General features: G+C 45.1%; 1 protein-coding gene across 15 annotated transcripts in view; it reads right to left on the bottom strand.

Annotated features, from left to right (window-relative positions):
- Nucleotides 1-25,756, bottom strand: part of GON4L (gon-4 like) — a 110,298-nt gene that overhangs the window by 5,176 nt on the left and 79,366 nt on the right. For 13 of the 15 annotated variants that reach the window (XM_055361592.2, XM_055361601.2, XM_031010784.3 and 10 more), the window contains 13 exons: nt 22,725-22,923; nt 21,483-21,569; nt 20,087-20,258; nt 18,146-18,290; nt 16,139-16,289; nt 12,517-12,633; nt 10,092-11,801; nt 8,412-8,667; nt 7,288-7,472; nt 5,540-5,737; nt 3,003-3,146; nt 2,292-2,435; nt 2,070-2,189 (listed from right to left, as the gene is read on the bottom strand). In XM_055361592.2, the coding sequence (XP_055217567.2) occupies nt 2,070-2,189; nt 2,292-2,435; nt 3,003-3,146; nt 5,540-5,737; nt 7,288-7,472; nt 8,412-8,667; nt 10,092-11,801; nt 12,517-12,633; nt 16,139-16,289; nt 18,146-18,290; nt 20,087-20,258; nt 21,483-21,569; nt 22,725-22,923 (3,628 nt within the window). Of the gene's footprint in view, nt 1-2,069; nt 2,190-2,291; nt 2,436-3,002; nt 3,147-5,539; nt 5,738-7,287; nt 7,473-8,411; nt 8,678-10,091; nt 11,802-12,516; nt 12,634-16,138; nt 16,290-18,145; nt 18,291-20,086; nt 20,259-21,482; nt 21,570-22,724; nt 22,924-25,756 lie in introns of those variants that run through there. The other 2 variants (XM_055361668.2, XM_063694240.1) reach the window with 2 other exon arrangements.

Here is a 25,756-nt window from a genome sequence, read left to right as displayed (position 1 = left end):
GCCCACCCTCTCCCCATGCTTTTTTTTTTTTTTTTTTTTTTTGAGATAAGGTTTGGCTCCGTCACCCAGGCTGGAGTGCAGTGTCACATTCATGGCTCACTGCAACCTCTGCCTCCTGGGCTCAAGTGATTTTCCCACCTCAGCCTCCCAAGTAGCTGGGACTGCACACCACCACGCCTAGCTAATTTTTTTTTTTTTTTTTGAGATGGAGTCTCGCTCTCTCTCCCAGGCTGGAGTGCAGTGGCGTGATCTCAGCTTAGCGCAACTTCCACTCCCCGGGATCAAGCGATTCCCATGTCTCGGCCTCCCAAGTAGCTGGGATTACAGGCGCATGCCACCAAGCCTGTCTAATTTTTTTTGTATTTTCAGTGAGATGGGATTTCGCCATGTTGACCAGGCTGGTTTTGAACTCCTGACCTGAAGTAATCCGCCTGCCTTGGCCTTGCAAAGTGCTGGCATTAGAGGTGTAAGCCACAGCACCTAGCCTATGGCTAATTTTTGTATTTTTAGTAGAGATAGGAATTCGCAGTGTTACTCTGGCTGGTCTTGAACTCCTGTCCTCAAGTGATCCACCCACCTCGACCTCCCAAAATGCTGGGATTACAGGCATGAGCCACCACGCCCGGACCCCTTCCTCTTTTATGTATCAACTCCTCACATTGCCTGGGGAAATCAATAGCCCAAACGAGATTAAGGCCTATTATGAATCCCTGAAACAATCCCTAAATGACCTAAAGACTGACATATCCCAATTGCCCCAGATGTTTCAAGAAATATTTAAGTCAGACATAATCTGAGGCAAAATCACTGGAGAGCTCCATCATGAGATATAATGTCTTTGTTTCTGTCTCTCTGTGCCTTCAGCTCTCCCATCTCTTCCAATCCCCTTCAGAGAGAACTCTGTACCCATGGAAAGCCTACTCAATGACACTGTTTAATAAACCCAAGACGTAAGTAAGTACCATTATCATCCCAATTTATGATGAAGAAACTGAAACAAAGAGAGGTTAAATACGTTTCCCAAGGTCATACAGCTACTAAGAAGCAGTTTCTCCCCAGAAAAGAGAAAAAACGCTTGGTCAGGAAACATGAATTAAAAAAAAAAAAATACTGCTTGAAGAGCAGTGACAACCAGTAGACTCCACAGCTGGCTTACCTGAGGAGTTCATATCCTAGCACCACCACTTACTAAATATGAGAACCTGACAACAGCCTCTCTGCACTTCAGTTATGTCTTCTGTAAAATGCAAACAAGAGCAATCTCTCCATAGGATTACTGTGAGAATTAAATGTGTCAATAATCCATTAAAATACTTCCCAGAATGCCTGACACTTTGTAATACAACTAAGTATTAGCTGCTATCATTATTATTAATATGGGGAATCTTGGTTCTACTTTCTTTTTTTAATAACAAGCTCATCCTCAATTGGCTCTATTTTCTCACATGAGCAAAAATGAAAAAAGTTGAATTAAGGGTAATAACTCTGAGCTAGACAGAAAAGGGGAAGAAACAAATCCTTCTAACTAGGGAATCTGGGGCCCCTGCAACAACTGCAGTTTTCCCAAAGGCACTGCATGTCTGTATCAGCCTGACCTTTAGTTTGTTCTCCGTGATCGTCTCAGATCCTAGAGCCTTTGAACTAGAAACCTTGGGCCATAGTAAGCCACAGAAATGTTTAGTGAGAAAACGCAAGGCTTGATTCATGAAACATAGATAATTTTCAATAACTTGGCATACCTTATCATGATTTTAGGCCAGGCGTAGTGGCTCACACTTGTAATCTCAGCACTTTGGGAGGCCGAGGCGGGTGGATCACTTGAGGTAAGGAGTTCGAGACCAGCCTGGCCAACATAGTGAAAATCCATCTCTACTAAAAATACAAAAATTTGCTGGGCGTGGTGGCTGGCGCCTGTCTGTAATTCCAGCTACTTGAGAGGCTGAGGTGGGAGAATCGCTTGAATCTGGGAGGTGGAGGTTGCAGTGAGCCAAGATTACGCCACTGCACTCTAGTTTGGGTGACAGAGCGAGATTCTGTCTCAAAAACAAACAAATAAACAAAGAAAATACCTTATCATGATTTTGGACCCCAATCTCTTTTTTCCTCTTGTTCTTTGAGGCTGTGGGTATCTTGGGAGGCTCCTCCTCTTCTTCCACATCAGGCAGGGCCACTTCTTCAAAGCCATCAAACTGAGAAGGAGTTGGTGCTGCTGAGCACAGACACCAGGCCAATATCCCTCCCACGTGTGGCCTTCCCCCTTCATAAGGCTACAGCAGCCTTAGGTCCTATACCTCATACTCCTTTTCCTCAGTCCAATTGATCTCTTCAAAGTCACCCATCCGGCTAGCTGCTGGGCGCAAGTGGTCGAAGAAGATAGAAAACTCATCCTGCAGGTGGTCGTGGCCCTTGAGGAGCTGCCACATCTGTGTCTTGAGCTGAGGAGAGTCACAGAGGGAAACAGGAAGTCTCCAGAGCCTCTCTAGGTTGCCCTTCCCAATCAATCCCACATACTTCCATGTTCTGCTTTCCCAGTCAACTGGGAAACACACAGAGACTCTGCCTGGTAACAAAGAATACTAAAACTTTCTCTTCCTCCTTAGCTGCCTATAGGGGAAGGGTACTAATACTAGATTTGATTCCTAATGATTCCACTCTCCACTCCACCCTACTGATCTCCAGCTAGGGCACTATTCCAAGCAGAGCAAGGAGGTAAGGCCCCTCCCAGGTCCCAGAACCTCCTTCGCTGAACATCCCTTCCAGCACATCCATGGCATTCCTGAGCCTGTGAAGATCAGACAGGCTCCGGTTTCAGGTAGCAATCCCTCCCTATCCCAGTGCTTTATGCTTTGGGTGAGCCTGAAAAGTCCTTGCCTTTTTCATCTCTTCCAGGAAGCCCATGAGCCTCCAGAGGCAAAAAGGTATGGAGTAGGTTGGGGAAAGAGATAAGGGAAAGGCCTAAGGCACAGAAGACAACAGGAAGAAAGCAGGACAGGAAAGAATACCTCGGTGATCTCCTGGGGAAGGCAGTCTGCACAGCCTTGGAGGACCTTGATAATCTTCTGGTGGTGTGAGGGGTTCTCTGCAAAGCAAATCTCCAGCTGCCGAAGGAACTTGCGGCTCTTCTCAAAAGCCTGCTGCTCCTCAAACTACCAGAGTGGAAAGTGGGCAAAAGAGGAGTCATGATACAGCTAGAGCAGGACTTGAGGGTTCTAAGGATAAGAACTAGTGGACTAGGACACAAGAGATGACAGAACCCTGGTTTAAAATTCTAGTTTACAACTATGAGATCTAATTAAAAACCCTAACCTCCATCCACCTTGGGCCACTGGTGGGTAGCCACCCAAAGCAATTAAGATGTGAGCAACAGCTTCAAGAGATGTATATATTTCAAGTTGTTTGCTGTTTTATGGATTGTGAAATCAGACACCAAAATTCATATGATACTTTAGAGTTTATATTACAAAGAATTTTCAGGCTGCACAAGGTGGCTCATAGCTGTAATTCCATGTTGGGAGGCCAAGGCAGGAGGATCGCTTAAGGCCAGGAGTTCAAGAACAGCAACATACTGAGACTACGTCTCTACAAAAAAATTTAAAAATTAGGCAGGGGTCATGGTGTACACCTGTAGCTCGAGCTACTTGGGAGGCTGAGGCAGAAGGATCCCAGGGGCCTGTGTTGTCCAGGCTCATCTCAAACTCCTGTCTACAGGCCAGCTGTGGTGGCTGATGCCTGTAATCCCAGCACTTCGGGAAGCCGAGGTAGGCAAATCACCTGAGGTCAAGAGTTCGAGACCAGCCTGACCAACATGGTGAAACCCCATCTCTACTAAAAATACATAAATTAGATAGGTGCGGTCGTGCATGCTTGTAATCCCCGCTACCCGGAAGGCTGAGGCAGGAGAATCACTTGAACCTGGGAGGCAGAGGTTGCAGTAAGCAGAGATCGCACCACTGCACTCCAGCCTGGGTGACAGAGTGAGACTTTGCCTCAAAAAACAATAACAATAAAACAACAACAACAAAACTCCTGGCTACAAGGGATCCTCCCACCTTAGCCTCCCAAAGTGCTGGGATTACAGATGCCAGCCACTGTGCCTGGCCATTGTCTCTCTCTTTTCTGTTTTTGAGACAAGGTCTTGCTCTTGTCACCCAAACTGGAGTGTAGTGGAGCAATCATGGCTGAGTGAAGCCTCAACCTCTCAGGCTCAAGTGGTCCTCCCACCTCAGCCACCCAAATAGCTGGGACCAAAGGTGTGCACCACCACACCCAGTTAGTTAATTTTTTTATTTTATGTAAAGATGGGGTCTTGCTATGTTGTCCAGGCTGGCCTCCCAAAGTGCTGGGATAACAGGTGTGAGCCACCATACCTGGCTGACATTATCTCTTTAAAAAATTTTTGTGGCCAAGTGTGGTGGCTCACACCTGTAATCCCAGCAATTTGGGAGGCCGAGGTGGGCAGATCACCTGAGGTCTGGAGTTCGAGAACAGCCTGACCAACATGGAGAAACCCCGTCTTTACTAAAAATACAAAATTAGCCAGGCGTGGTGGCGCATGCCTGTAATCCCGGCTACTCGGGAGGCTGAGGCAGGAAAATCGCTTGAACCCAGGAGGCGGAGGTTGCAGTGAGCCAAGATCACGCCACTGCACTCCAGCCTGGGCAACAAGAGTGAAACTCCATCTCAAAAAAAAAAAAAAAATTTTTTTTTTGTTCACATATACACTGATTGGAACCTCATAATAATACCAGAAGAGAAAATGGGCATCACACATTATATGCAGAACTACCCCACTGTCATTTAACCCCAATAAAACTCTTAGAATAATCCCGTTCCTCCCTTTGTTCCTATTTTTATGACAATAAGTCCAGGACTACTGGGATATCCCTCATGTTTAGCCTCCTATTCTGCAACATTTCACATGTTACCATACCACAGTGGCCTTCCCAGACTGCTGTGTATAAAACCACCCCTCTAGTTTCCTTTCCTGCTTTATTTTTCTGTAAAACATGATCACTATAAAACATTGTATACTATATATTTTGCTGTTTATATTTATTTTTATAATTTATATTTTATATATGCTATATATATATATATGTTTTCTGGAGTATCATCTGAACTTCCTCATGATAATGTAAGCTCCACGAGGGCAGGAATTTTAGTCTTTTGTAATTACTATATTCCTAGCAATTGAGGTCAGGAATTGCTAGGAATTCCTGACAGTTAGGAGGCACCTAACAAATATTTGTTAAATGAATGTCTGCCTTGATACTAGTGAGAAGCAGAGCATATGACTCACCTAAGGTGTCCTTTGGCAACTACAGGTAAAACCCTCTCATTTATCATGTAAAGAAAATGGGAGAATGGGATTGGAAAGATAATACCCTGAAAAGACAGAGGCTTTTATCACTCTGGGCCAGGGGATGGCTGTGTGTCTGGAAGGAGCTGGGAGACTGAAACAGTCTTATTCAACCCCATTCAATCCCAGTCTCACTCTGACCCAGAAGTCCTAGTGTACTTTTTTTCCCCATTCACTTACTAATCCACAGGCCAGAGCTTGCTCAGGTAACAGGAAAGCAGCAAAGTCTTTCAACAGCTGAGGCCAGTCTTGGAGCAGAATTTGCAGGCTTTTGTAGAGATCTACAGCCGTCTGTCTCTGGGTACTTGACTCAAATTCATAGATGACTTGAAGGAAGTCTTCATACTTGCCAGGGATATGTTGTAGGGCTTCTCGCACCTACACGGGAAGACTTTCAATCATCAACACCCTTTATTTGGGCCACAACAAGCAATAAGGGTACAAGGGAGAAGGCAGGGTTATGGTTAGAGAGCTCCAAGAATTATCCATCAGAGGCTGTGCCTCCAACAGGTCTTAACATCTGACTGTTAATGGAAGACACAGAGCAATAGGCAAGGTAAAGATCTTTTTCTGGGAGTGAGCAAGTGAAAAATCATCTTCCAAGTTCCACAGCTCTACCCACAAAACCAAGCAATGCTTTTCTCTAGGTCACAGCCCTAACCTTTCCTTACTGATTACAGCCCCATAATGAAATAGGTAACATGTGTTTGTACATGTATTTCAGCATGGGCGTAATTTGAGAGTAAATAATATATAAGTTAGGAATGTCAGTAAAACATTAGGAGATAAGAAAAAGCTATGACTATCATTGCCAGTATTCTGCTTTCCAGGGGGATAAAGGAACCAGGTGGTTACCAACAGAAGGACATAGTTCTCCAGGACACTACCAAGAAGTGGTTGGCTTATGTGTGGTTTTTTTTTGTTTTTTGTTTTTTTTGAGACAGGGTCTCATTCTGTTGCCCAGGCTGGAGTGCACTGATGCAATCATGGCTCACTGCAGTCTCAACCACCTGGGCCCAAGTGATTCTCCCACCTCAGCCTCCCAAAGTACCTAGGACCACAGGCATGCACCACCATGCTTAGCTCATTTTTTTTTTTTAATTTTTGTAGAGATGGAGGTCTCCTATGTTGCCCAGGCTTGTCTTGTCTTGAACTCCTGGACTCAAGGATCCTCCTACCCCAGCCTCCCAAAGTGCTGGCATTATATGCAAGGGCCACAACGCCCAGCCTGGTTCATTTTTTTTTTTTTTTTGAGACAGAGTCTCGCCCTGTCACCAAGGCTAGAGTGCAGTGGTGCGATCTCGGCTTACTGCAACCTCCGTCTCCCAGGTTCAAGTGATTCTTGTGCCTCAGCCTCCCCCATAGCTAGGATTACAGGCGCCCACCACCACACCCGGCTAATTTTTGTATTTTAGTAGAGACAGGGTTTCACCATGTTGGTCAGGCTGGTCTCTAACTCCTGACCTCAGGTGATCCACCCACCTCGGCCTCCCAAAGTGCTGGGATTATAGGTGTGAGCCACCACGCCGAGCTGGTTCATGTCTTAAGAGCAATGTATTTCCCTGAAATCCACTTGCTGGCCAGTGTACCCACTATCTTTCTTCTCAAGCCAAAGGTTCTATAAAGGTCCTTATCAGCACACCCAGTAAAGTCACAACCTCCCACTGATGATGGTGGTATCATCTTTCTGCCAATCTCTGGTCAACAGAAGGATGATGGCAGGGTACTAACAATAAACATACTTATGATTGAATTCTATGTCTCCTTGTGGTTCTGTCACAGAGATCTTTTGCCAGAAAAGCCAAGATAGAGGAATATGAAGCCTGTTGCACAGCCTGAAAAACAGACTTTATTTTGAAAAACATCTCCCTTGAAGAAGCAGCCACATTCATAGAGACTGGCAATAACAGGAAGCAGCATTTGCCTACCCTGGTCAGATAAGCTTGGGCAAAGGCCAAGTCCTTCTGCTCCCTTAGTGGATCTCGCTCGAGAATGTCCTCATCATACAGCAACAGCAGCTTGGAGGTGTCCTTGCTGGCCCGAGCCCGACTTCCCCGCTTGTTGCGAGCTCGATGATTGTTCCGGCCTTTTCCAGCAGCTTTGATGCTCTCTCCTTGTAGCACACATGAAAAGGATTGTTTCCCTGTCCCTGCAACCCCTGCTCTTCCCATTCCACCACATGCACCACCCCAGCCAAATCCTATTCAATATTATGGAGCAATTCAAGGAAAAGGTTTTTGGGAAAATGGTATGAGAACTAAGTCCGTCAAGTCAGCTTTACGCAGAGTCTGCAGTGTAACTGCCTTAATTGGGATGACAACAAGATAATCAGCTACTTCATATTGAGAAAGGAAGTCTAAAGAGCAAGTGTGGCTTCTGTAGTGCTTTTGAGAGACTATGTCTTGATGAGGAACAAGCAGTGTTTTCTGAAATAAACATGGGTCTTAGCCCCACACATGACAGATAAGGTAACAATCAGTTTAACAAAGTGAACTGCCAGGCACAGTGGCTCACGCCTGTAATCCCAGCACTCTGGGAGGCCGAGGCGGGTGGATCATAAGGTTAGGAGTTTGATACCAGCCTGACCAACATGGTAAAACCCCATCTCTACTAAAAATACAAAAATTAGCTGGGTGTGGGGGCAGATGCCTGTAATCCCAGCTACTCAGGAGGGTGAGGCAGGAGAATCGCTTGAACCTGGGAGGCAGAGGTTGCAGTGAGCCGAGATCGCACCACTGCACTCCAGCCTGGGCGACAGAGCAAGACTCCGTCTCAAAAAAAAAAATAAAAAAATAAAAAAAAAGAAAGAAAGTGAACGAAGCTAATATAAATCTAGCAACGGATGAGAATCAAATTAAAAATTTCTGAGTATCTGTTCTCCACAAAGATACCACATTAAACATGTTTTGGGGGAGGGGTGTTGCAGAAGAGATCCAGAGGGTTTCCTCTGGAAATCCTCCACCTGGTTTATAAGCTACCCACCCTGCACACTGTCCTCTAGACAATGAGGTTAAGTGAGAATGGTCCTTCAGTATAGGTTTGTCTAGCTCACCTGGTGGAGTTCTGCTGGTCTCCACTTCTGGAGCAGTCTCAGGTGAAGCAAAAGTAGAAAGAGGCTTCTCAGCAGAGTCTCCAACTGCTTCATCCGTCATTTCATCCTCTTTCTGCAGGCTTTCCATTCCTTCTGCTTCTTCTTCCTCCTCTTCTTCCGGCTCAGAGTTCTCCTCCTGAGAATTCTCTTCTTCAGACTCACCCTCCTGACTCATGCGCCTTTCAGATGCCAGCCAAGTCAGTTTCTCCATTGTTTCCTGTAAAACCCTCCAAAGAGTACTTATAATGGCTCTTAGTGGCTCATGAATTGCAAACAACACAAAGCTGTATCAGGATAATCTGAAGTTAAACAATGGGGAGCCCACTACAGCTGTCTTGAGGGGAATTCCTTGAGTTATGAAATCCCAGCAATGGGCCAGGTACAGTGGCTCATGCCTGTAATCCTGACACTTTGGGAGGCCGAGGTGGGTGGATCACTTGAGGCCAGGAGTTCAGGACCAGCCTCACCAACATGATGAAACCACATCTCTACTAAAAATACAGAAATTAGTCAGGCATGGTGGTACATGCCTGTAATCCCAGCTACTTGGGAGGTTGAGGCATGAGAATTGCTTGAACCCGAGAGGTGGAGGTTGCAGTGAGCTGAAATTATGCCACTGCACTCCAATCTGGGAGACAGAGTAAGACTCCATCTCAAAAAAAAAAAAACAAAAACAACAACAACAAAAAAAACACACAAAACAAGACAAAAAAAAAGAAATTCCAGTGATAGCTGACATTCGGCCTGACAGCAGGAGAGGGGAAGAAGTTCCTTTTTACAAACTTCTGTAACCTGAAGATAGTTTTCAGGCTAGAGTGCGATGGTGCAATCTTGGCTCACTGCAACCTCTGCCTCCCCGGTTCAAGCAATTCTCCTGCCTCAACTTCCTGAGTAGCTGGGATTACAGGCATGTGCCACTATGCCCAGCTAATTTTGTATTTTTAGTAGGGATGGAGTTTCTCCATGTTGGTCAGGCTGGTTTTGAACTCCCGACCTCAGGTGATCTGCCCGCCTTGGCCTCCCAAAGTGCTGGGATTTATAGGCGTGAGCCACCGTGCCCAGCTATTTACTATTTTTTTTTTTTTTTTTTTTTTTTTTGAGACAGAGCCTTGCTCTGTTGCCCAGGCTGGAGAGCAATGACGTGATCTCGGCTCACTGCAACCTCTGTCTCTCGGGCTCAAGCGATTCTCCTGCCTCTGCCTCCCAAGCAGCAGGGATTAACAGGTGTCCGCCACCATGCCTAGCTAATTTTTGTTATTTTTAATATAGATGGGGTTTTACCACGTCGGCCAGGCCAGTCTGAAACTCCTGGCCTTGTGATCCACCCACCTCAGCCTCCCAAAGTGCTGGGACTACAGGAGTGAGCCACCAAGCCCAGCCTATTACTATTTTTTAAGGCATTTAAAGTATGGTCAGGTGATTCAATTTAATGTGTAAATGAGTTTAATATAATAAGTAAAATTTCATCCTTTCCATCTCATTTCACCTCAACGCCACAATCATGTCCCATAATGCATTCACAAATCAAATACAAATGATTTTAGGACTATCCATAGTGCAGCAAGCAAGCAGGTGGCATGCCAATAAGTGAAACATATTACTGAGTCCACGAAATACTTGAGAATATTCTCCAGCTCTCACCTGGAGTTCTGGGACAGAAAGCACAGATTCCTCAGAAGCTGATGACATTTCATCTTCCTCATCTTGGGTGAGGTCATCAAAGTCCTCTTCTTCCTCTTCTTCTGGCCCATTCTTCTCTCCTCCAGTTTCTGGCCCAACTGGAGTCCCCACTGACTGACCATCAACACTGGATGAATCTTCTGGCTTCCCTGGGGGGCTACTAAGCCTCACTTCAGGATCCATTGAGGACAAAGCATTCTTTGATGATCCTTTGTTCACATCTGTCCCTGAGGTTCCTTCATCAGGGGGCTCTTGAGAAGATGAAGGGGTTTTAGTTGGCTGACTCCTCTCCTCTTCCTTCTGTAAGACTGTCTGTTTCGTTACTTCTCTAGCACTGCTCAACTCCTCGCTTGGGGCACCAGTGTCCAATTCCACAGCATGTTCCACTTTGATGTCATCACAAATATCACGCTCAGGGCATCCACTGATTTCCTCTCTAGCTTCTTCAGGTTCCATCTTGACAATTTCCTCTAAATCCCCAGGGGTAGGGTTGTTTAGAGACTCCTGGATGCCCTGAGGGAGCGGCTCCAGAGCTTGCCTTCCCTCCTCTGTTTTCACAACGGTCCAGCGACAGGCACTGTTCTCTGACAATCCTTCTTGGCACTCTGCATCTGCTAGTGGAGGCCCTGGGCTATGTTCCACTTTCGGGAAAACAGTAGCAGAGAGAGGAGATAGTTCCTGGGGCTCTAATTTGGGTTCTAGGCCCTGAAAGGCATTTTCCCCATCAGCCACAGCACAAGCAATGTCCACATTCACGTGGGCCTTATCTTCAGGGGTGGATGGTATAGGAAGATTCACAGAATTGCCAGAAACAATTAAGGGTGAGACAGAGGAGGCCACAAGGGACTGGTTCAATGGACAAGGGAAGGAAGTAGGGTTAACCAAGAGGGTGGTGATGGGAATAGTCTGGGGACTCTGGGCCACAGCCGCATTGACAGGCTGGATCATGTTACAGCCACCGCCAAGGCTCACAATCTTCACAGTGGTAGCAGGAACAGTGAAGATAACAGATGCAGGGTGGTGGATAACAGGGGCAGGTTTCATACAGGGAGAGGCCTTGACTCCTCTTCTCTTTGAGGGTCTGCGTCTCACATATGGCTTTCGAAACTTAGAAGGGGCAAGGGAGGGCAGCATTACCTTGGGCACAGGGGCAGAAGAGAGCAAAGTCTGGGACTCAGACAGAGGGAAGCTTGTCCTGGCCTCAGGGGGCATAGCAGGCAGTGCTGCAGGAGTCTCAAAACTCTCACCTCCACTGACCCCCAGTGGAGGGACACCTGGAACTGTCTGTAAAACAGTGGCTGGCTGTATTGGGTGAGGAATCCGGAGCACCATTTTGCTCGGAGGGGCTTCTGAATGAGTTGATCGGGCTGGTGTTTTCCCAGGGTTGAAGCTGGGCTGGAGAGAGGGGCTGGGTTGGATAAGGAGGGGCTTCAGGACTGATGAACGCTTCTGTCTCCAAGCCTTCCTGGGGAAACGGGTGGCAACTGGCTTCAGTTTCAGGACTATACCCTTAGGCAATAGCAGTGGGTACCGAGTTTCACTCCCCAACTCCAAATTGTCTTTTTCTAGGCTTCGATCTGAGTTGATCTCAGTGGTTCCAGTCACATTTCCTACTTCTCTAGCACCATCAGCCATGTGCCGCAGTTCTTCCTGGATGGATGGCAGACTGGCCTATTGGAAACAAGAACACTCTGATCCAGCATATGTCAGAATTTGGGAAAAAGAGGCTTGGCACAGTGGGTCACGCCTGTAATCCCAGCACTTTGGGAGGCTGAAGTGGGCAGATCACTTGAGGTCAGGAGTTCAGGATGAGCCTGACCAACATGGTGAAACCCCGTCTCTACTAAAGATACAAAAATTAGCTGGGTGTGATGGCATGTGCCTGTAATCCCAGCTACTCAGGAGGCGGAGGCAGGAGAATCACTTGAACCTGGGAGGCAGAGGTTGCGAGAAGCCGAGATCGCACCTTAGCCTGGGTGGACAGAGCAAGACTCTGTCTCAAAAACAAAACAAAACAACAACAAAAAAAGAATTTGGGAAAAACAATAGGGCTTTCTAGGTTTTAGAGACCTTAGACAGTCTCAAGGCATCTTTCCAAGAAGGGTCTCTCTGCATATCAAATCTACAAAGACCACATTCTAATTATACACTTTAGAAACTTCTGTGAATTTCCTTTAGCAAATTATTATTTTACCTATTATTTTGAAAATGCTGTAGAATCACCCAGAGAAGGGCAGAAAAGTAAGGGAAGAAAGGTGAATCAGGAAGATTTCTAAAGTCCTAGTTCTACAACTAAAGCATTAGATGATTAAGGAAGCCCTTGATATTCTCTCAGAACTTTCAGTGACCTTCTGCCTCCTACAGACTTCAAGGAAGAGGGCTGTACCTTTAACCAGAATGGGAGCCGGTGTTCTTCTCTCTCTATAGGTGGCTTCCACTGATGTGGCTGGATCTCTTCACAGCATTTTACTAGGACTGGCAGCTGTTTGGTCTTCTTATAAAACTTAACATGAAAAAAATGCGCATGAATTACATTCCTTCTGGAAACACTGTCCTCTGTCAGGCTGGTGAATGGGGTGGGTGGTGGATCAAGAGAAACACACAGACACACAAGACCACATACACAAACATCCATGAACACACATATACGAATAGCATATGCTGAATACTTGTACATTTCAAATTAAACTAATCTCTATTTAAATATTTCACAATTATTCAATATTTTCTAACTGATGATCTCCATTCTGGTTGCCAGGAAGGGGAGAGTTTAGGTCACAGAGAGAAAAGGAAGCAGATGCTCAGAGCAATCTTATGTAAGATTTGTTCTTGATCAACAGCTGCAAAACAACATCGTAATCTACACCTTGGACACATGAAAGCTTCCTTTTAAGCAAATGATGGTGTGAAAGGCATTAGAAGAGAAGGGGGAAAAAAAAGAGCCTGAGAAAGTTCAATTTTAAGAGTAAATGAAGGCTGGGCGTGGTGGTTCATGCCTGTAATCCCAGCACTTTCGGAGGTGGGCAGATTACCTAAGGTCAGGAGTTCAAGACCAGACTGGCCAACATGGCAAAACCCCTATCCCTACAAAAATACAAAAATTAGCCAGGCATGGTGGCACGCACCTGTAATCCCAGCTACTCAGCGGGCTGAGGCAGGAGAATTGCTTGAACCTGGGAGGTGGAGGTTGAGGTGAGCTCAGAGATAGTGCCACTGCACTCCAGCCTGGGTGACACAGTGAGACTCCGTCTCAAAAAAAAAAAAAAAAAAAAAGAATAGGCCAGGCGCGGTGGCTCACCTTGTAATCCCAGCACTTTGGGAGGTTGAGGTGGGCAGATCACGAGGTCAGGAGATTGAGACCATCCTGGCTAACATGGTGAAACCCCGTCTCTACTAAAAAATACAAAAAATTAGCCAGGCGTGGTGGCTGGTGCCTGTAGTCCCAGCTACTCAGGAGGCTCAGGCAGGAGAATGGCATGAACTCGGGAGGCGGAGCTTGCAGTGAGCCGAGATCACACCACTGCACTCCAGCCTGGATGACACACAGCAAGACTCCATCTCAAAAAAAAAAAAAAAAAAAATTGAGACAGGTCTCACTTTTTTGCCCAGGCTGGTCTTGAACTCCTGGGCTCAAGTAATTCTCCCACCTTGGCCTCCCAAAGTGCTGGGATTATAGGCGTGAGCCACAGCCCCATTTAACTCTTGAATATTCATGTAACACCTGTTTCTCCCAACCTCTGATAGCATGTAAGATTTTTCCTTTGGCTCCAATGTTTTGAAAATTCATGATAATATGGCTTAGAATTGTCTAGTTTCATCCGTGGTGCTAAGGCACTTGATAAACCGTAATCTGCTGCAGAAAAATCTTTTTCCTTCACGTTTGAGTTGTGTGTCATTTTCTGTGCACATCTTTGTACTTTTTGTTTGTTTCTTTGCTTCTTGGTCTTTGAGACAGAGACTCCTCTGTCGCCCAGGCTGGAGTGCAGGGGAGTGATCCACGCTTACTGAACCTCTGTCTCCCTAGTTCAAGTGAGTTTTGTGCCTCAGCCTCCCGAGTGGCTGGGATTACAGGTGAGTGGCACCATACCTGGTCAATTTTTGTATTTTTAGCAGAGACGGGGTTTCACCATATTGCCCAGGCTGGTCTTGAACTCCTGGCCTCAAGTCATCTGCCTGCCTCAGCCTCCCAAAGACCTGGGATTATAGGCCTGAGCCACCGTGTACGGCCTCAATTTTTAAAAATTTAGAAAAAAATTAAAATAAAAAATGCTACTAGAATGTGTTTCACTAAAGGAAGGAAGTAAAACAAAAACACAGATGTAGAATTCAGGAAATAAGAAGATCCAATACAGTAAGAGGCAAAAAGAATCCCCAGGATGATGGGGAGGAAAAAGCCCAAGACATCAGTGCAGCAAGCCCAGAGAGCAACACGCTTAGAGTGGAATAGTGTCAGAGGGCTCAAGGAGCAATTCCTTCAAGATGAAAGTGATGGAATATCTAGAAGGCCAGACACGCTGAAAGGAGATTAAGAAAATTTAAGTAATCTTTACTGTTGACCTGGGAATAATTACATAATAAAATCAAGTCCAGCCCCATCCCCCTAAAAATGCGATTATTTACTCCAAGAGAAACAAAATGTTCAGCAGGAAAGGCAAGGTATCACAATAACATAGCTGTGAAGAGCATTTATACAGTCCTTAAAATCTTACAGTGTAAACCCTGAATACAACCTAACCAAAATTGTGACATAATTACTGGCGAGGAGATTGGAGAGCAGAAAATGTGCATGTTTGTGGTGGGAGTAAGGGAGTGAGGAGACAGGTAAATCCTCAGCTTCCTTGGCTTATGGTTAATGGTTAACAAATAAGGCCTAAATCCAATATACCACGAAGTAGCAATTAGAGGCTGAGACAGGAGAATGCCTAAGGCCAAAAATTCGAGACCAGCCTGGGCAATATAGGGACACTCCATTTCTTAAAAAAAAAAAAAAAAAAAAAAATTAATAGGCAAGCATGGTGGCTCATGCATATAATCCCAGCTCCTTGGGAGGCTGAGGTGGGAGGAATGCTTGAGCCCAGGAGCTCGAGGTTACAGTGAGCTATGACTGTACCACTGTACTCCAGCCTGGGTAGCAGAGTAAGACCCTTTCTCAAGAAAAAAACAAAAACAAAACAAAACAAAACAAAAGGCTGGGCATAGTGGCTCACGCCTGTAATCCCAACACTTTGGGAGGCCAAGCTGAGGCAGGCGGACTGACACATGTCAAAACTTCAAGACCAGTCTGGGCAACAAAGTGACACAGCATCTCCACACAAAATAAAATAATGAGCTAGGCTTGGTGGAACACGCCTGTAGTCCAGGACACTTGGAAGGCTAAAGTGGAAGGATCACTTGAACCCAGGAGTTTGAGGCTACAGTGACCTATGACTGTGCCAATGCACTCCAAACAGGATGACAGAGCAAGAACCCATCTCTAAAAACACAACATAAATATCTAAATAAAAAAGAAGAAACCAGGTGCGGTGGCTCATGCCTGTAATCCCAGCACCTTGGGAGGCCAAGGCAGGTGGATCACTTGAGGTCAGAGGTTCAAGACCAGCCTGGCCAACATGGTGAAACCTCGTCTCTACTAAAAATACAAAAATTAGCCAGGTGTGGTGGTGCATGCCTGTAATCCAAGCTACTTGGGATGCTCAGGCAGGAGACACCGAGGCAGGAGAATCGCTTGAACCTGGGAGGTAAAGACTGCAGTGAGCCAAGATTGTGTCACTCTACTCAAGCCTGAGTGACAGAGCAAGAGTCTGTCTAACAACAACAAAAAAAAGCAAATAAGTGGAATACTGCCAGCGGAATATTGCCCAAAAGGCAATAGGGGAATTAATCTAGTGTAAAGTGGGAGAAATTAGCTTTAGATAAAAGAAGGTTCCTCTTTTCTTTGAGAATAACAAGATAAAAGAATGGGTACATATTGGTGAGGTGCCCAGATGGCGCATGCAGGAAACACTCACTTTAATGATGTTGTCAGGAGCTCTGTTCATGTTGAGGTTCTTGATTCTCACTGTCAGTTGGTGGGCAGTTTTGCAGGTTAGAAGGTACTTGCTGATTAGAGGATTAGGAAACTCAGTTCCTTCAAAATGCTTCAGTCCTAAAGCTAACAAACTGAGAAAGGAGAATGACACTAAATCTCACTTCACAGTCCTTCCTTCTAAAGGGCCTCCCCAGACTAACACATTTTACAATCTACTCTTTCATTTTTTTCTTGAGACAAGGTCTCACGCTGTCACCCAGGCTGGAGTGCAGTGGCACCATCGCAGCTCACTGCAGCCTCTACTTCCTAGGCTGAAGCAATTCTCCAGTCTCAGCCTCCCAAAGTGCTGGGATTACAAGCATGAGCCATGGTGTGTGGCCCAATCTACCTTTTCATTTTTTTTCAGACAGGGTCTTGCTCTGTTGCCCGGGTTGGAGAGCGGGTGGCATGATTACAGCGCACTGCAGCCTTGAATGCCTGGGCTCAAGCGATTCCCGTACTTCATCCTCCCAAGTATCTGTGACCACAGACGTTCACCACCATGCCGGACTAATTTTTTTCTTCCATTATTTGTAGAGACCAGTTCTCACTATGTTGCCTGGGCTAATCTTAAACTCCTGGCCTCAAGCGATCCTCCTACCTCAGCCTCTCAAAGTACTGGTATTACAGTTGTAAGCCCACCATGCCTGGTCAATCTACTTTCTGTAAATCTAATTCTTGTACAAGTTGGTGACTACTCAACAGAAAATTTCAGATACTTAGTGAGTACTGATTAAGTATTATGAATAAGAATAAGGCCAGGCGCAATGGCTCATGCCTGTAATCCCAACATTTTGGGATGCCGAGGCAGGCAGACCACCTGAGTCAGGAGTTCGAGACCAGCCTGGCCAACGTGGTGAAACCTCGTCTCTACTAAAAATACAAAAAATAGCCAGATGTAGTGGTAGGCGCCTGTAATCCCAGCTACTTGGTCAGGAGAATCACTTGAACCCGGGGGGCGAAGGTTGCAGTGAGCCGAGATCGCACCATTGCACTCCAGCCTGGGTGACAAAAGTGAAACTCCGTTTAAAAAAAAAAAATCAAATACTTCACAATTATGTGGGAACATAAGAAACTAGGCATAAATCATTAATAAACGTGAGATCATGATGAGCTGTATCATGATGAGCTGTATACTAACAATACAAAGGAAGTTCAAAGAGAATAGAAAGGAAGGAGAATAATTCTAATAAAACTAATACAAAATGAATAGGTACCCTGTCAGACAACTTAAACCGGCACCAATACTACCCTCTAACAACATATATAATCGTGGTTACATATACACATATGTGCTGATAACAGTGTGGCAATACATACAAAGGGCCATAAAAATGTTCATAATCTGGTGGGTGTGGTGGCTCATGCCTGTAATCCCAGCACTTTGGGAGGCCAAGGTGGGAGGATGCCTTGAGTCCAGGAGTTTGAGAGATGCCTGGATAACACAGAGAGACCCTCATCTGTACAAAAAAAAAAAAAAAAAAAAAAAATTTAGCCATGTATGGTGGCACACGCCTGTCGTCTCAGCTGCTCCGTGGAGGCTGAGGTGCAAGGATCGCTTGATGTCAGGAGTTCAAGGCTGCAGTGAGCTGTGACTGCCTGGGTGACACAGTAAGATTCTGCCTCTAAATAAATGAATAAATAACATAAAATAAAATAAAAGTGAACCTCCTGCCTTGGCCTTTCAAAGTGCTGGGATTACAGGTGTGAGCCACCATGTCCAGTCTAAAATGCTTTAAAAATGTGTGTGACATCTCCCAAAAAGCAGTATTTGGCACTGCTAGAACAAGCACGTCCTAGAGGGCTCTGTTCATCTATACTGCTTTTCCTTTTGTCTTTTGTGTCTGTGTCTTATTATACAAGTCTTACTTCCCCTAAACTCCTCAAAGGAACTACGTCTTCTCCTTGGGATATTCTGCTGTTTTGATCCCCCAGAGTAAACACTTACTTGTCCTCAGCCTTGGTGAAGACGATCTTATCCTGGGGATTCTTTGCCTTCAGGGAACACACTGGAAGTAACTCTGGATACATGAAAACCTTGCTTGTGGCCAGAATCCAAGCCACTTGCTTTGGCAAACAGGGAAATTCATTCGCTATAAGAAAATAAATCTCGGATAAATCAACTTCTAGGACAAAAGAGGGCTTCATAAAAGCCTGTGAATGCATTTTTGCATTTAGGTAGGAGCTATCCTTATCTAACTTGATTCCCTCCCATCTGCCCACCATCCCCCCAAAAGTTTCCACAGTCTTTCTTAAGCTAACATTATATCTAAAGGGAGTCCCATTCAATGGCAATAAAAGTTGACTCATTCTTTCTTACGTGGAACACTTTATTCACTAAGTAAAACAAACACTTAAAATGCACCTAGTAAAATAAGGTGCTAACAATAGCGTATGCTCAAAAATGTTTTACCTCCTTCCCCCCTTAAATACTTGAAGGATAAGAGACCTTCAACAATGCTTTCTTTCTTCCAGAATAAGATTCCAACTTCTTTAATCTCCCTCACAAATCTGGTATTCCAAATTTTACTTTTATTTGATTCTTACTTAACTTTAAGTTCTCCCAGATTCCTCCTGAGGCTGGGAACAAAAGAACCATAAAAGGAAGGAGACAATTCAGTCTCATTCATTTCTCTCTCCCTCTCTCAGCCTCTCACTTTCAGGCACCTCTGCATTTCTAGAGACAAAACTACTATATCCATATTTCTCCTTCCATAAGTGTTATTTTTATATCCCCAGAAGAAAGCAACAGGTCAATAGATGTGTAAGATATTATAATTTGGTGTTAAATCAAGTTTTCATTACCATTTCATATCATTTAATATAGCTATTAAAGCAGTTTGGGATCCGTGTCTATGATATAATACACTTAAATACAACTATTTTCAACTTAACGATAAGACTCAGGGATTTAAAATAGAATCCAAAGACAAACCCAAATCCAGAACAAACCACAACTAATTTGCTAAATCAAGAAACAAATCAGAAGCAAATATTTGGCTTAAGTAAATAGCAAGTATTTTCTAAAAAATACTAAACTAATGCAAGGTAGAATCTAAACTTGCAAATTTCTTTAAAATACTGAACATGGCAAATGTATAATCTCTAACTTATGCCTAACTTGCAAGTCAATATTTCATTCAGAATGGAGATATCACTTATGCTGCAGTCAGTATGGTAAATAAAGTTAGTTGATTTTTTTTTTTTTTTGAGACGGAGTCTCGCTCTGTCGCCCAGGCTGGAGTGCAATGATGCAATCTTGGCTCACTGCAAACTCTGCCTCCTGGGTTCAAGCGATTCTCCTGCCTCAGCCTCCCGAGTAGCTGGGACTACAGGCGCGTGCCCCCACGCCTGGCTATATTTCTGTATTTTTAGTAGAGATGGGGTTTCACTGTGTTCACCAGTATGGTCTCCATCTCCTGACATTGTGTTCCCCCTGCCTCCGCCTCCCAAAGTACTGGGATTACAGGCGTGAGCCACCGCGCCTGGCCTTAGTTGATCTTAATGAAGACAGTAAAAAGCTAAACATGACCGAACTTTACCACCTGACTTTCATCTTTACCAGGCCCCAGTTTATCTCGATCTGACTCCTAATACTTACCCCTCATATTGCTGTAGTCCAATTCTTAGCACTGAGCCTCAGATCTCTACCTCCCATATTCCTATACTGTCCACTGCCTCCACCCCTTACCCAGGCCCAGAGATTATCATGTAATTCTAGAACTTGGATAATGAGTACAAAGGGAGGATAAAACAGAGAAGGAAGAAATTACAAATGTCCTGTGTCCTCCATTCCTAGGCAAGTATCCTAGGAACTTATCTATGGGATAAGATTCCCACCACCTCTCACCGCAAGTAAAAACTTAAAGCTGACACATCTGTCTCCTACCAGTCTTCTTGACAGTTTTATGAGGGCTGCAGTCAATGCTGACATGTGTGCTGAAGTCTTCAATCAGCTGCATAGCTCCCATCAAGTTACAGGGTTGGAACAGGGTCTGAAACTTGGGGTTGTACTGATGGTGAAGGGCGATGGAGCTTTGAGCAAAGGTTCCCAGCTCTTTCTGGGAAAACAGGACACAAGGAAGATCTAAGACAATTCCAGACAATTAATACCAATAGCCTTCAGAATCTAAATGAGAAGCTGATCTTCCTACTACGGGATAAAAACAGGTAAAAATCATCATAAAGTCTTTCACAATAAACTACTCTGTTAAGATTATGCCTGAGTTCCCAGATATTCAGGGATTGTATTCTTGTTTTACTTTTAGACTTAGTGAGAAACACTAAGGAATATATGGTCTAGCTCCTGAACTAGCAGTAAGATTATGAAGAATGAGGACTCTTTTTTTTTTTTTTTTTTTTTGAGACGGAGTTTCGCTCTGTCGCCCAGGCTGGAGCGTAGTGGTGCGATCTTGACTCACTGCAGTCTCCACTTCCCGGGCTCAAGCGATTCTTCTCCATCTACCTCCCGAGTAGCTGGGATTAATTACAGGCGCCCGCTACCACGCCCGGCTATTTTTTGTATTTTAAGTAGAGACTGGATTTCACCATGTTGGTCAAGCTGTTCTCGAACTCCTGACCTCAAGTGATCCAGCCACCTCAGCCTACCAAAGTGCTGAGATTACAGGCACAAGTCACCGCACCTAGCCAAGAATTAGGACTATTACTTTTATTTTATTTATTTATTTATTTTGAGACCGGGTCTCACTCTGCCGCCTAGGCTTGAGTGCAGTGGCGCGATCTCAGCTCACTGTAACCCTCACCTCCTAGGCTCAAGCTATCCTTCCACCTCTGCCTCCTAAGTAGCTGAGACTACAGGTACGCACCACCACATCTGGTTAATTTTTGTATTTTGTAGAGACGGGCTTTCGGCATGTTGCCCCAGCTAGTCTCGAACTACTGGGGTCATGCAATCTGCCTGCTTTGGCTTCTCAAAGTGCTGGGATTACAGGCATAGCCACCGTGCCCAGTCTCAACATCTATAAAACGAACAGTGGTACCAAAAACCTAAGAAGTTAGGTTGGATCTAAAGATGAGGAGGATTCAATAAAAATATCAGAAGGACAGTATTAAGAAAATTGAATACACTCCTTGTCCTTTCATGGGAATCAGTGGCTTACGTTCTCTCAGCAAACACAGGAAGCCTTAACAGAAAGCAGACAAAGCAATCAAAAATACCCGAGAGAAGAATAAATATAGATTATGATCAGTGAATAACTGAGAAATAACCTGCCAAGCTAATTTCATACTCTAGTCTTTAGAGTTACGGATATTTGGAAACTTACAAGAAATATCCTGGTGGTAGTGGCCTCTGGATTGAGATTGGGGTTGCAGGTGGCAAGAAGGTGGATTTGGGTCAAGAGCTGAACGTGCTGGGGATGGAAAGAAAATGATGAAGTGACATGTTACCACATTGTCATTTCAGGAATCCAGAGAGATCTTTTTTTTTTTTCTTCTTGGAGAAAGGATCTCTCTCTGTCACTCAGGCTGATGTGCAGTGATGCAATCATGGCTCCACGCCCTCTCAACTTCCTGTGCTCAAGCAATCCTCCCACCTCGGCCTCCTGAGTAGCTGGGACCACAGATGCATGGCACCATGCCTGGCTAATTTATTTTTATTTTTTGTAGAGACAGGGTCTCACTATGTTGCTCAGGTTGCTCTCGAACTCCCTGGCTCAAGCAATCCTCCCACCTCAGCCTCCCAAAGTGCTGGGATTACAGGTGTGAGCCACCGTAACCCAGCCGCCAGAGAGACAATAACCAAGATGTTTGCAACTTTATCACATATATTTTGCTTTCTGAAAGGAGTATGAAAACAACATAGGATCTTGGCATAAATCTCTCAGACATGTTCCCTTGAACAAAATGACAGAACCAGAGGAAGCTTAACCTCAATCCAGAGGGACTGAGGTTAGAAAAAGGAAAAATAAACCTACTTCTCACAGTGAAGGTTGTTAAATTTCAGAATAGATTACTAAGGACTCTTTGAAATCTATATTTCTGAATACCATTAGTGTCCTTGTGTGCTCTCTTCCTTGAGCCATAAGACATGAACATGATGACTTCTCGAGCTCCTAATGATGTGAAGATACTATGGTTTTAGGAGGTGGTAAGGTAACTATCTCTGACTTTTACAAAGCTGTTAATTTCTGGCCTCAGAGTTAGGCCTTGGTATAATCCAGTATTAACGGCCAGGCGCAGTGGCTCATGCCTGTAATCCCAGCACTTTGGGAGGCTGAGGCGGGCGGATCACAAGGTCAGGAGTTCGAGACCAGCCTGGCCAATATGGTGAAACCCCGTCTCTACTAAAAATACAAAAATTAGCTGGGTGTGGTGGTGGACGCCTGTAGTCCCAGCTACTAGGGAGGCTGAGGCAGGAGAAATGCTTGAGCCCAGGAAGCAGAGGTTGAAGTGAGCCGATATCGGGCCACTGTACTCCAGGCTGGGAGACAGAGCCAGACTCTGTCTCAAAAAAAAAAAAAAAAAAAAAAAAAATTCAATGTTAACATGACCAAGAAAAGTCCTACCTGCTGCATCTGCTGCTGGAGTCTCTTCCTCTGTGCTGGGTCCAGAATCAGAGTCTGATGAACCTTCTCACTCTGGGGTTTAACCTTCTCTACTTCCTGCAGCTGTTTGGCTGAAGATTTCTTCATCTTCAGCTGTTCAAATAGCTCCTTCACTGTCCGATGTTGTTCATTTAACAGGTTGGCCAGTGGTTCCTCAAACCTATTCCCAACAGGGAGATGACTGAATTTGAGTGTTTCCGTAGGTCCACAACACATCCAATTCGTTCCAATGATGAGCAAAGAGCCTGAACAATTTTCATTCCCTACTAATCCCCCATCTCACTTTAGCCAACAGTCAAACTCTCAGCCTTTTACAAATCTTTTGCCAAAGTAGTTAGCATGCATCAAATATGATGATTCTATATTACACTCCATCCCATTCCTCTACAATTCCTCTTCTAAATAATATACAAATAAAGAAAAAATTAAAATGCTAGGAACAGAGAAATATCTGGATAAGAAAGCAGCCAAGGAGCTGGTGGGAACTCATCATTCTCATTTCTTCTCTCATTTACTTGTCACTCCCATCCCAGGTTCAGCTTGTCTCATTTCCCTATCCACTCAGGCTGCACTGCCTTGCATTCTTTTTTCAAAATTTAAATATTTTTTGAGACACAGTCTCGCTCTGTCGCCCAGGCTGGAGTGCAGTGGCACGATCTCAGATCACTGCAACCTCCGCCTCCCGGGTTCAAGCAATTCTCCTGCCTCACCCTCCCAAGTAGCTGGGACTATAGGCACGTGCCACCACGCCCAGCTAATTTTTTGTATTTTTAGTAGAGATGGGATTTCACTGTGTTAGCCAGGACGGTCTCCATCTCCTGACCTCATGATCCACCCACCTCGGCTTCCCAAAGTGCTGGGATTACAGGCGTAAGCCACCATGCCTAGCCCTCAAAATTTTAATTTTAAGTTTCAGAATACATGTGCAGGACCTGGAGGTTTGTTACACAGGTAAACGCGTACCTTGGTGGTTTGCTGCACCTATCAACCCATCACCTTGGTATTAAGTGCAGCTGCATTAGCAGTTTATCCTGATCCTCTCCCTTCCCCCGCTCCCCAACAGGCCCCAGCGTGTGTCGTTCCCCACCCTATGCCCATCTGTTCTCATTGTTCAGCTCCTACTTATAAGTGAGAACATGCGGTGTTGTTTTTCTGTTCTTACGTTAGCTTGCTGATGGCTTCACCTCCATCCATGTCCCTGAAACGGACATGATATCATACCTTTTTATGACTGTATAGTATTCCCTGGTGGGATACTACATTTTCTTATTTATCTATTGCTGTAATATCGGGGATTCCTTGAAATATGATAACCTGCTTGTTGGCTGGACGCGGTGGCTCACGCCTGTAATCCCAGCACTTTGGGAGGCAGAGGCGGGCGGATCACGAGGTCAGGAGATCAAGACCACGGTGAAACCCCGTCTCTATTAAAAATACAAAAAATTAGCTGGGCGCAGTGGCGGGGGCCTGTAGTCCCAGCTACTCGGGAGGCTGAGGCAGGAGAATGGCGTGAACCCGGAAGGCGGAGCTTGCAGTGAGCCGAGATCCCGCCACTGCACTCCAGCCTGGGCGACAGAGCGAAACTCCGTCTCAAAAAAAAAAAAAAAAAAAAAAAAAAAAAAGAAAAAAGAAAGATAACCCGCTTGTTGTAGCTATATAAACAGATATTTTTTTCTTTTGAGACGGAGTCTCGCTCTGACGCCAAGCTGGAATGCAGTGGCATGATATCGGCTCACTGCAACCTCCGCCTCCCAGGTTCAAGTGATTCTCCTGCCTCAGCCTCCTGAGTAGCTGGGACTACAGACACGCGCCATCACACCCAGCTAATTTTTGTATTTTTAGTACAGACGGGGTTTCATCATGTTGGCCAGGATGGTCTCGATCTCTTGACCTCATGATCCACCTGCCTCGACCTCCCAAAGTGCTAGAATCAGGCGTAAGCCACCGCGCCTGGCCAACAGATCTTACCCTGACTGCATAGGGTATCAGCACGTGCTTAATCACTTAGCTATCTTATTCTCCTTTTACTTCAGAACTGACATGCTGGGTTTTTGAATTTTTGCTTCAGCCCTGGAAAAAGTCTCCCAGGAGGGTAGGGGTGGGAAGTTAGGGTTGGGAACCTTAGAAGAGGAATTTATTTATTTATTTATTTATTTAATTAATTAATTTATTTATTTATTGAAATGGAGTCTTGCTCTGTCGCCCAGGCTGGACTGCAGTGGCATGATCTCGGCTCACTGCAACCTCTGTCTCCCGGGTTCAAGTGATTCTCCTGCCTCAGCCTCCAGAGTAGCTGGGATTACAGGCACGCATCACCACGGCCAGCTAATTTTTGTATTTTTTTGTAGAGACAGGGTTTTGCCACGTTAGCCAGGCTAGTCTCGAACCACTGACCCAAAGTGATCCACCTGCCTTGGCCTCCCAAATTGCTGGGATTACAGGAGTGAGCCACTGCACCCAGCCAGGAAGAGGAATTTAAAGGGCTAAAAGAAAATACCTTCATGGAGAGCACTAGGGTAATATTTGAACCAACCACTCAGTTCTGTTCAGGTAAACTATCATTACTTTAGTTATTTTAGTATATCATTTTCCTGCTTCATGCTAGGAGATTTTTGACTTGTTAAGAAAGCAAGCCTTGCCAGTCAGAATGACAATTATTAAAAGGTCAAGAAACAGTCGGGTGCGGTGGCTCACGCCAGTAATGCCAGCAATTTGGGAGGCCAAGGCAGGTGGATCACTTGAGGTCAGTGGTTCGAGACTAGCCTGGCTAACGTGGCGAAACCCCGTCTCTATGAAAAAATACAAAAATTAGCTGGCCGTGGTGATGCGTGCCTGTAATCCCAGCTACTTGGGAGGCTGAGGCAGGAGAATCACTTGAACCCGGGAGGCAGAGGTTGCAGGGAGCCGAGATCGCGCCACTGCACTCCAGCCTGGGCGACAGAGCAAGACTCCATTTCAAAAAAATAAAATAAAATAAATAAATAAATAAAATA

This window comes from Gorilla gorilla, chromosome 1 (assembly GCF_029281585.2).
Source record: "Gorilla gorilla gorilla isolate KB3781 chromosome 1, NHGRI_mGorGor1-v2.1_pri, whole genome shotgun sequence".
NCBI lineage: Eukaryota > Metazoa > Chordata > Mammalia > Primates > Hominidae > Gorilla > Gorilla gorilla.
The sequence above is the reverse complement of the archived record's forward strand: the minus strand, read 5'-3'. Positions and strand labels throughout refer to the sequence as shown.